Consider the following 12156-nt stretch of genomic DNA (forward strand, 5'->3'; position numbering starts at 1 on the left):
ATGACCGATGACCGGAAACGTTGCGCGTGCGCAAGCTGATCAAAAGAATTTTCTCCGCTGAAATTCATTTCCCTTCTCCGTGCGATGTTGTGAACCGTCATTACCACGTACGTTACGTAATTCCCGTGATTGATGATACACACTTTTCGAATTTCTTAGAGGGAAATTTCATTTGAAAAGTACGACAGTCGAATCAAAGTAAATCTTCATTCGTAGAGAATTCATTCCCCCCAGTTCTGAATCGTCGAGTGAATATTTTCATTCGAAATTGAAAAGTAAATCTGATGTATTCCAACGTCGAGTAAATAAATTCACTCTAATTGATTGAAACGTTCATTCGTATGGAATTGGAATTCACACAGGAAAAAAGTGCTAGAATCAAATAAATGTAATTACTTGTTTTTCAGCCTCTTGAATCGATATTTTTATCAGTTTAACTACATTTTAATAGCTTGCAGTAAATACTTACTTGAATGAAGTAATACTTTAATTTATAAATTAATTATTGAATCTAAGTGTAAAATGGTTCTACATTTAAGAGAATATTTACTAGAATTATGTAATACTTCTTCATTGAAGAAACCTAGTAGACTTTCTTTGTAAATTTCGATTTTTCCGTCCAGTAAATATTTTCTAAAAATAAATTCTGACATTCTCTCAATATTATGTATTTAATACTTGTCGCAACACATACAAGTAAACATCGATTTACGAAGGAAATATCATATTGTACAATTATATTTCTATTTCTAATAAATATTTGGAGAGTATTGCAATAACCATTTTATTTGGATCGAGTAAATATTATTTGATTAGTAGCACTTTTTCTTTCAGTGCACTCTAAGCTTGAGTGAAATATTCATGCTTGCGATTTCGAGTGGCGGCATTTTCACTATCGCTTCGAGTGAAAATATCGTCACTTTCCACGTGAACGAGAAATTCCACCCTGAGAAATTTCAAAAGTACATTGCGATATCTTCCTAGGCTTTCACGTTCTTTCACGGTGTGGCCGGATTTAATTTGGCCTTCGAGTTAGCGCCGCTTCCCTCGTCGATTTGTTCCCGACGTTTCCTGAATTGAAGTGTTCACGAAACATTGAAAACGAACTACCCACGATAATACCCATTAATATCACGTAATCACGACTAAGACGACGGTGTCTACTCTCGGTTTTCCCTCGATGGTGCGGCCCCCTCGAGACTTCACAATTGGCGAAACGGTCATTTTACACGGGCCAGCTTAATTGATTCCGTGAAAAACTCGCGAGATGATAACGACGGCCGCGGGCTTGATAATACGCGCGCGGAGCTTCCCTCTCCCTCCCGGCTTGTCCGTTAAGTCAACGGGCAAAAAGGGGGTGCGGTACGAGCGCAATTGAATATTCGGCCGAATGGATACACTCGCCGTTACGTTTTAGACGCCGCTTTTTGCATATTAGCCGTGCGTAAGTGGAATACATTCGCTTGCTCGTAACGACGGCTCGTTAGTCCCTGCGCGGCTGGAACCCTCGATCCGGCTCTCCCCGTTGCAACCCCCATAGCCGTAATTAGGAGGGCCATCGACTGCCTCGTAATGTCGTCGTTTCGTCGCCCGCCCGTCCGCTCGCTCGTTTTCGTTCGAGAGAAAAAAATTAGGCGAGGACGTGACGCGCGCATACAAATCACGAATCGATTGCCCGGCTCATTCGTCACCGCGAACGAGCCTGGGATTTGTCTCCTCCCGATCTCCTCCCTTGCTCTCATCTCGAAAGTCCTCGATACAGACAGCTGCGTGTCTTCGTATGAAATGTAAAAAGACACAAAATGAAGCGAGGTGAAAATGAGCCGATGAGCGACGAGGAGCGATGTAGGTAAACGCCGCCCGAAATGTCACCTCGCGGAGGGCGCGCATTTGCCGTGTCGAATACTTTATCGTTCGTGACTTCACTCTCTAAAGTGCAATCAATGTATTATCACTGAGAAGTAGCTAATAGTCAGAGGTGGTCACGGTTGTCAGTGATTTTATTTTTGAAATATTCTTGATTATGTTTAATTCATTTAATTTACATCGTCTTTGAAAGACATGTTTACCCCGATGGGAGCACGATGGGGTATGAAATCCATTGAAAATTAGCGAATACTCACCGATTATCGACCGAAATACCGATTCAATTTTCACCGATTCGTCTTAAGAGAATATCAATAAGTTTTGTACACTTGGCTTTAATACGGTCTGAACACTTTTTTTCTCCTCATGCAGTTCGGCACGTAGCCGATATCCTGTAGAACTGGTTTTTGAACGATTTCCAGAAGTTGACACCTCTCATTAGACATCAGCTGTGCTCTCGAACAGCGCCGGGAGAAAAGTTTTCAAACCGTATTGAAACTAATGGAACAAATTCGATCGTGCCACACCGGATTAGTGTATATTAAATGCCGCTATACATAAAGTATCCAAACATAGTGGCATAACATAAGCACTTTGACGGTGAATTAAACGATATATTTTCGCTAAATAACGCGACAGTATCGTTATCAAGTGTTTAAAACGCTTACATGCTTTTTTTTATTTAAATGACTATATTTCATGTAATAATACCCTTTAACATATATTAAACCGGTGTGGTGCGATAATCGATTTCGCTGCAAGTATGGCGGCAGTGCCGATAGGTGAAATGTTAACACGTGGAATGCACGCTCTTGACACGAAATTGCGTTTCTTACGAGTCTGATGTGACCTTTTCGTCTTGTGTCATCCCGTATAAATATCGCCGCATTTTTTATGACCTATTGAAGGTCGGCCGCTATATTATATATATATCTTTCTGTATTATATATCTCCCTCTTTCTCTCTCTCTATCTCACTCGCGATGTGCCCATGGCGCCTAATTAAAGCGGAGTATCGGCTGCCTCCTCCCGCGTTTCCCTTTCGTACCACGGGAGATGGTTCCACGGGCCGGAAAGGGAGGAAAACCAATAAAGGGTGCGATTCATTTTTTTTCCTTCCTCCCCGGACGAACTAACGAACGAACGGACGTACGGACAGACGAACGACGACGACGACGGTGAGAGGATATCGAGCCTCCGTCGAGTCGCGTCGAGTCTCGCCGATCGATCCTCAGGCCTCCTGCGAGGCGCCATGGACGGAGGGGACAATTTATATCCTCGATAAATTCCTTTTCGCTTTCATTAGCGGCCTTGTCCGGCCTACCCGCCGGCGAGGGGCACCAGGCAGAGAGGGGCGAGGGGGGAGGGGGGGTGAGAGGGTAGGTGGTGTGCACGTGCACGCGCGGTCCAAAGAGGAGATTTACGGCGCGCCAACGGGAACGCCGAACTTTCGAAAAGTATCGCAATGCATTCGCGATCGTGTCTCGCGCGATCTCTCGCTTTCCTTTCTTGTAGCGTCCTGGGACGAGACTTCACGCTGTATCCTCCTCCTCCTTTTCTTCTTCTTCATCATCTTTCTCTTCTCGTGGAAACCGAGCCAGCTCGGCAAAATTTCGGCCCGATTTACCTCCCCGGTCGCGTGAATCTCGCGCTTTCTTCGAGACGACGTTTTCCCCTTCCGAGAGAGACGAGATTCTCTTCGCGATCCGTGATCCTTAATATAAACCCCGAAAACGGTCGCGGTAACTTCCTCCACGATGACGAGAGCAACGGCTTAAATATGCACCGAGCTATTCGCGAATACCGAAGTTCCTGTCTGCTAAGCTCTCGAAGAAACCCGCTCGAACAATCTCTCCCTCTCTCTCTCTTTCTCCCTCCTTCTTTCTGCAACCGGATTGACTTGATTATCCCGGAAATTAATCGTCGAAATTAAATCCACCTTCCAATTAGAAGCTCGGTATCATTAAAAGTTCTTATTAATTATGAGACGCAATTATCGGCCGACGATGGTGTCGCTTTCGAGGGTGAACATTCATGGGAATCCTCGAAGAATCCCGAGACGCGCACAGCGGGAATGAAGAAGGACGAGCATGCTTAAACGAGGATTGACTTCCTAACGAGACTGAAAATACCGAAATGAAGGATCGTCGATATCTCACTCTATTGTTACTCTTCTATCGAGCATAGACGTAAAAAGCCAATGAGCTGGCGTGAGATATAAATGTTTAGATTATTACTTATACGGCTTATTATGCAGATATAGATATAATATTGTTATGCAGTTTAATATACGGATTATTACTTTTATAACAAATGGAATAGAAAATAATATCTTAGTTAACCAAATATATTTAGGAAGAGCGAATAAGGATTGCATGTGGGAAAATCATTGGGATTCAGGAAAATTCGTTTAACACGGAAGGTTAATTCACCGCGTACGTTTGCTCAGAGGCTAAACCGGTACGTGCGTTATCACATGTTTAAACGTTAATATCTTGCCATAGATTAAAAACATTATATCACTGGGACAGCCGCAATGAGGATTTTACGGGACCGTTCTATCTTTCTTTCGTTTTTTGTAATCTACACGGGAAAAGAAATCCCAGTTCCTGTAACTGAATAGGGGCCAGATGAAAATTCGACGACGAGAAATGATATTTGTTACCGCTACTGAATACACTTATATAGAAGAATTCCATTAATGATGTCCTATTACTGAGGTATTACGTGCGAATATTCGTGCATCTGTTGTGACTGTTGATTACTTGATGAATCGACAACGACGCTTCAAGGCAGCAGTCATGATACACAAATATTTAAAAATAATACGCCCAGTTGGAAATTTTTTATGTTATTATCCCTGGGGAATGAAATTATTAAATATCTAATATTTATATTTATTGCTTATAATTAGCATATATATATATAATTAACATTAACACACTTATTATAAATGAAATTAATATTTTAAACTACATTTTTTATTTAATGTTAAACACAAAAAAATATCTATATTCTTAAAAATGTATAATTTTCTCTGTTCAAAAATATTGTTCACGTTATACATTTATATAATACAATAAAGAAATATAAAAATTAATAATTTTTTATCAATCTTTAATCAATACTAGTAACTCCGTATGACCGTGATTTAGCCTTACTTCACATTCTTATAGGATGAATGTTATTTAATATATTCCCAAACCTTTTTAACAATTATTCTTTACGAACCTTTAAATATGCTATCCCATCAAAAACAGGCAATGAAACAGTATATTTCTAATAGATATCTTCATTCATTCGAAATACTGTCACAATAAGACATTTAATGCGCTTATCCCGCTTCTCAAATATTTCTTGGGTTCCTTCTCACTTTCCTCAAAGCGAGCGTAGCGAGTAAATCTACATTTACCATGTCCCCAAATAATAATAAATCACAGAGCAATCGATAATACGCTATATTTCGTCAATAATTAAATCAATAATTAATAATAATAACAGCGATTTTCAATCGGGCTCTAAATGAAAAAAAAAAACGAAACAAAGCTGACTATCCCAAGCAAAGCTTAAAGAACAGAGAGTCCCACCCATCGTCCCGCTCACACATTCCCACCTCCGGTGGGCATCAACCGCTCTCACCTGATGATGTGCTGATTTGTAGACTGCAGTAGGATCGTCGTGTACTTGGTGATCAGCATCCTTCTTCTTCCTAGATCGTTTGATGAGCCGGCGGCGGCCTCGCGCACCCTCGCCCCATCACACAAGCACATACACCCAGCCGCCCACCGCACAGCCACACGCGCGCGCGATTCCGAGTCCGTAGACGTCGTCCCCGGAGACGTTGACTCGGGCGTCGTTTCGTGAAAATCGAGCGGGAGCGAACGGCGCGCGCGTAACGCACGTTCCTCCCGTGGACGCCACGCGCGAATTCTTTCGCCTAAATTTAGCGCACTCCTATACGGGGTGTCCCTGCACCGCTCGACTGTCCAGCTTCACCGGCGCGTTGTTCGCTACCCGGGCGACGGTGGAGGAACGTCGCGCGCGCGAGCGACGTCTGTTCATCGTCCCCGCGACATTGTCCCTTCACTCGCGAGGATTTCGATCGGCCCGACGAATCCGGTCGAAACGTCGAAGACCGTCGGAGACAGCTGCCCCCGCGACGCCCTCTCCGACGTGGATCTCGATGGGAGGTTCGAAGTTGCTCGGGTTCACACTGATGTTAACGTGATGTCGAATAGTGACTTCTGGAAACCTGCTGATAGACGCGGTTGATACCGATAAGCGGCCGGAGAGCGGCTCGATTTCTTCTCTTCTCGCGACGCGCACTTCGAGCAGGATAATTTACGCTTCCTCTCGTCGCAGAGAGAAGTTTCACCACGCTCTTTGGAGTTCTCCCTTCTCCTCCTCTCTCTCTCTCTCTCTCGCTCGCTCTATCTCGGGCCGTTCTTCTTCCCGAGGAGCGACGTCTATTTATCCTTTCCGGTTTGCGTCACGCGGCTCATTATATTTAATCGCCGTTCGTCCTCCTCCTCGCGCCGAGAGGCGATAGACCCGCGCCCCTCGCTGCTCCGACATTTCGCGGTCTGGGCTCGCGATCCGTTTATACATATATTTACGGGGGAGATTTCATCGAGTAACAACGCGAGACGCCGAGGCTCAGTGTTCTCCCCGAAAAAATAACTCGGGAGCACGAAGGTATCGACCTCTGCGACTGACAGATGACCAGCAGCTGGCCTCTCTCTTTCTCTCTCTCTTTCGCTATTGTCCCGAGTCCCGAATCTTTTTTTCCGTGAAATACCGCTCATGCTGTCTCAACGACGTCCGATTCTTCGCCCGACGAAAAACTCGCTCGGAGACACGCGAACGACCGGCGGGGGCTCCGGTGTTTCGGTCTTAGAAGATTGGAGATTATCATTTCGGAGCGTCAGAGCTCCGGCTCAAGGAAAAAGCGGAGAATTTCAGGAAAATGTGCGGATAAATCTGGATAAATCAATCGAACGAAGGAGTGAGCGAGCGGACCCTTCAGCGCTCTTTCCATTTTTTCTTACCCTCGATACGCGACTCCAACGAGTCGTGACAAAATACGGAGTCCCGACAGATGTTTGTTCTCCGAAGAGTTCTATATTCCGACCGGCTCTCGAGGGCTCTCTGCCCCCTGTTTACCCTACATTCCTTCGTTACGGGATTAATCGGAGTCAACGACGCGCGCGTAACGACGTTGGGTTCGACGACGACGACATCGCTCGAATTGCTCCATCGACAAGGACGATGGACGACCGACGACGACGATGATGACGAGGATAATTTCAGTCGACGACGGTTTCTAACGGTAGTCCCCGTTCAAAGCCAGGCGATTTTTTTAATCCCCTCCAAACGTGTATTATTCCACCGGCTGCTATTAATGAAATTCTCCCAGCGAGATTGCCGCTGATTGCAGTGCCGCACTTGCAACTGATGTCGCTGTTATTCCGCGAAAATACATCGAATTACATCCCAGTTCGGAATTCGGTCCGTGGAAAACGCATCGACCTATTCGACGTGTACGCTCGGATCGCTTTAATCGAGGACGAGCCGCGCGGACCAGCTGCCCGTAAATTCGCCGCGACGCGAATGTAAATGTATATTACAGCCGTCGCCGATGCTATCGACGACGTCGTTCACGAGCGAGGAAGGCTGCGCAATACGCGCTGAAAGGAGACGCGAGGCCGCGCGTTTCAACGACGGCGCTCCGAAGTTACGATCGCTCCAAATGGAATTTTAATTGTTTCGCAGCACGGTATTTCGCGCATGTACAGTTTTGCACTTCTCGCTCTCGCTATTTCGATCATTCGCTCTCCTCCTTCCTTTTCCTCCTCTTTCTTAACGGGAACCACCGCGAACCACCAATTATCGATATCGTTTCCCGATTAAGCGCGCCCCGTACCGGAGCTGCTCTAATTATTCAGTTTGCTTTTTTAATTAACGAGACGGCCGACTTCCAATTACCGATATCATCGCCCGTTCGGAGATTAATACGCGAGGCGAGCGAGCGCGCGTTTATGCATTTCTTTTGAGGTCTGGGATCGCGCGAATCGACGCTCAAAGCCGGGCGATTTTTAATTTAACGAGCCGGCCGGACTTCCCGACATAACTCGAGGGAATTTCTTCAAATTTCTCTTGATAATCGCGTTCATATATATTATATTGCACGCAGACCGCCGCGAGATCGAGCGCACTGCGAGAGAAATTTCGATTAAAATTACAGTCATTTGCGGCCTCAACTGTATCCTCTTCCGGTTTTAACGCGAAAAATATACGGAGAAAGAAAGATCGGTTGAATTCACGTGGCATTGAACGAACCGGACCGTTTTCGTTAAAGAAATCAGATCTTGTTGCATTGCGAGAGATCGTTAGTTATTTTCGGCTTTGACTATACACTTTTTTTGGTTTTGAACACAAAGAAATAATGGTGACATGCAGGTAAGGTTATAAACCAGTGATAAAACAGTAACTCGCTCTTACTAGAAAAATAGTTCTCCCAATTAATTATGTGATGAATAATTTGTTTATTATAGTGTATAGTTAACGTATTATATATATAAGTATTGTGTTATATATAATTATAAATACCAAATATTTATTTTCAGTATGATTCTTACGTACCATAGACGAGAAATTTTATTTCCTTTGACGAGAACGCGTTCGGTTCGTTCATTGTCATAAATATTCAACCAATCCTTCCTTTCCGTTCAGCAATATGCATATATGATTATTATCATTGACACTATAATAGCACTTCCTAGAAAAACGACTCTTCTGACTATAATTCTTCCACTTATGCGCTCACAATTACAAATGCCAGATATTTTTTCCTCGGTGCTATTGAACTTGCTTTCCTCTCGATTTTCTCCCCTTTTCCCTTCCCGACTTCCGGAAACGTGGCGTTTTCTACTCTCTGAAGTGCAATCAGTATATTTTCACTGAAATACCATATTCCTGATTGGCGGTTCAGTTACAGCGGTGCGATCAGTAAAATTTCGCTGTGAAAGGATCGGTTAATAGTAGCGACCGTTTCTTTGACCGACGCGGAGTTTGCAAACACGGATGTAAAATTATGGTGTCGGCGCACGGAAAATGTTGAATTCCGCGGCGCAAACGCAGAAAGTTGAACTGGATAATACAGTTGTAAGAAATTTAAACGCGTCAGACTGCCGATATGTATTGCACACACATGTGTTGACATCGAGGTTTCTAATCGACAAACGCGATCTATTGTGCGAGCAGTATTTACGATTCGTGCGACGTGCCGCATGGAGAAAGATCGCCTGATAACTACGTAACGAGCGATGAAATGAAGGACGAGACAAGCAAGCTGAGTATCGGTCATTATCTTCCGCGCTAAATGCAATGCCACACAATGTATAACGAATTTGTATGCTAAACGGGAAAAAAGTTTGGTTAAGTTTACCCGAGAATGAACAGAGCAAACGCGTTTACGTTTAAGGAAACGGAATATCTGGTTATAAGAATTGTGACGTATCGACGGGAGAGTAAAGTGCGAATGTTTCTCCGCTGAAAGTCGGCAAACATTCTCTGATTATCGGCGAAATACACCTTTTACCGATTCGATCAGAGACGTTTCTCAGCGTTTCACCTTGAGAGACTGCGCGCTGAGAGAAATCTCATTAAAGTTACAGCCATTTTCGACCTCGGCTACATCTTCTCTTTTGGGCTTTTGGCCCCAAAAACATTCTATTAATCGAAGTGGAATCTCGCTCTCGAAACAAGTGAAAAACGGCAGCGACAATGAAACTCAAAGCGACCGTGAAAATACTGCTACCTGAAGTCGCAAGAGTGAGTGTTCGGGTGGAACGCGTCGCGATTAATTAGAATAAATTTGTCCTCATAACGGACGGAACAGATCAGAATCGCTCTTCAGTCTCGAGTGAAAATATTCACTTGACGATGCAAAGAAAAAAGAGCTTCACTTTGCACGAGTGGAAAAAAAAATTACTCGAATCCGAGCGATCCGTCACTTTACTTTTCGGGCGAAACTTCAAGAAATTTGGGTAAGCAGTAACAGCGATATGCGCGTATGATTTTATTATCACCGATCGCCGCTTCAATAACACTTATTAGAGAAACTATTTCCTTGAACTAGAATTCCTTCTCTTCTCTCTCTTATAGCTGGAAATATCAAAAGTTCCCCTCCCAGTACCGATCTCGTTCCCGTGTGCTCCCGCGCTCAAACTTATTTATTTCCCGCCCGATTTTCTCCCTTTGCGTATCCCCGCAAGCTATTCCCGAAACGAGCCCGGGTCTACGTTTGCGCGGAATATTTCCCCCCGCGCCGCCGCTCGCACGCCGGCTCGCGAGTGTTGGAAACGGCCTTTATGCGTACCATTGGGCGAAAATCTCTTTCGATACATCCGCGCTGCAGCGAGCGGCGGCCGGTGTGCGCGTAACCGCGAGCGCTTGTTTGAAAATTCCAACGAGATATCGTTTCGCTCTCCTCTGCGCGCGCGCGCGGTAAGACCGTAGTTTTCAATTAAAATTCCCCGCTGGGCGATCTAACCGGAATTCAAGCGGCGCGACCAGCTCGATCGCCCACGTGCGCACGTTTTTTGTCATTGTTAAAAGGAAACATATCAACATATATGAAAATATATAAATATAAGTAGATAAATAAAGAAATAATTTTACATATATACGTCACGGGATACCCCGTGAATTTGACGACGGCGATCGCGGGCTTTCTTCACCCGCGACATCGAACACGCCATTGAGCTCACTCTCCTTCGGTCGCTGACGTAAACCCGCATCCTCGTGCACTTCTTCGTCGTCGCCGTCGCCGCCGATTCATCCGCGATCGGTTGACTCATCCGCGAGAGAGAGAGAAGAGAGATATTAATATCTCATGCTCTCTTTCTCTCTCTCTTCCTCTCCCACGAGCGAGAATGGTGGAGGATCTTGTTGCGGGGGCGGCGCGTTTTTACTTAAAAATCGTATCTCTCTCTCTCTCTCTCTCTCTCTCTGTCGGAGGAGGAGGAGGACGATTTTGCTCTTGCTGAAATATTTTCGGCTGCCGGCGGCGGAATCGCGACGGAAATTGACAGCGACGGCGTTGCGTTTCCAGGCGCTCGTTGCTCCGGCGTGCGATCGCCGGCGGAATTATTTATAGCGCGCGCGCGCGTGCGAGAGAGAGAGAGAGAGGCGGACAAAGGCTTTAGCGCGTTTAGCGTTAAACGCCTTCAGCTCTAGCGAGATACTCGCGCGCTTTCCGCTCGATCGCGACCCCGCTCTTCCGTGTTAACACTCGGAGCAGTATCGAACACTTCGATCCGCCGTTGCGCGCTCGAACAATGCCGGCGTGGAAAGCGTACACGCGATATTTATAATCGCCGGCGCTGCGAATGACTTGCGAGCCCGCAAAAATCGTTCGCAGGCGCAGCAGCAACGAGCGATTCTGCTAATCGCGTGAAAGATGTCGAAAGCCCTCAGATGGCGGACAATCAGTACGAATGATAGACGGCTAGTGAGAGCCGTCGGTGGACGTCGGGCGCGATAATTTAAATCTTCGAGGGCGGACGAAATTGTTCGAGAGTGTACCGTACAGTCGGCGTCATATATGCTCTGCTATTCCTCAGGCAGAAAATCACGCGATTTTGTGTAACCCATAAGCCCGAAAATAGCGTAAGTAATTCTAATTGTAATGTGTGTATATATGTGTGTATGTGTGTGTGTGTGTGTGTGTTTGTGTGTGTTGATACGGCTACAATGGCTCGAATTAAAACGGTTTTGAGCTCGTGTACATGCGCATAAAGGTGAAAATCGTATACACTGAGAGCGATCCCACTGAAATTGCAGTGCATTTTCGCGGTCTCGGCTATACCTTCTTTCGGTTTCAGCCCCAAAAAAGTAGCGTCAGCAATACGACACGTAAGATTACTATCACTGACACTGGTAGCAACACTCGCAGTGAAAAATGGCTCCGACTCTAATTCACCCGCTTGTGCGGTCGTAGTTGCGAGAAACGAGCAATTTTTTCGGCGTAATTTTCTGACGCCGGGAACGGCGCAGAGAGCATCATGACGTTCGCCAACAGCACCGAAATCGTCCAGACCGGGCGAATTTTCAAACCCGCCGCCGCATTCGATTTATAACGAGCGAACGCTCGGAGAGCGCAGAACTCCGCGAGTTGGCATCGCGACTGCGCCGAATGCGCCAACGTCGGGAAGCGTCCGTGCTTTTCCAGCTTGCGAAAACCTGCGCCTACCGAATCCCCCTCCTCCTCTCTCTCTCTCTCTCTCTT

At 45.6% G+C, this 12156-nt stretch overlaps 1 protein-coding gene across 7 annotated transcripts in view; it reads right to left on the reverse strand.

Moving 5' to 3' along the window:
* Positions 1-12156, reverse strand: part of LOC106748325 (protein sprint) — a 165551-nt gene that overhangs the window by 51674 nt on the left and 101721 nt on the right. For 2 of the 7 annotated variants that reach the window (XM_014626739.1, XM_014626736.1), the window contains exon 2: positions 5505-6117. The exons of 3 other annotated variants lie outside the window; for them this stretch is intronic. In XM_014626739.1, coding sequence (XP_014482225.1) covers positions 5505-5635 — 131 coding nt within the window. In that variant the 5' untranslated portion in view covers positions 5636-6117. Of the gene's footprint in view, positions 1-5504; positions 6121-12156 lie in introns of all 7 variants that reach the window. 2 more of the 7 variants (XM_014626737.1, XM_014626735.1) reach the window with 1 other exon arrangement.

This window comes from Dinoponera quadriceps, unplaced genomic scaffold (genome assembly GCF_001313825.1).
Source record: "Dinoponera quadriceps isolate SergipeBrazil2010 unplaced genomic scaffold, ASM131382v1 scaffold2723, whole genome shotgun sequence".
NCBI classification, from domain to species: Eukaryota; Metazoa; Arthropoda; class Insecta; order Hymenoptera; family Formicidae; genus Dinoponera; species Dinoponera quadriceps.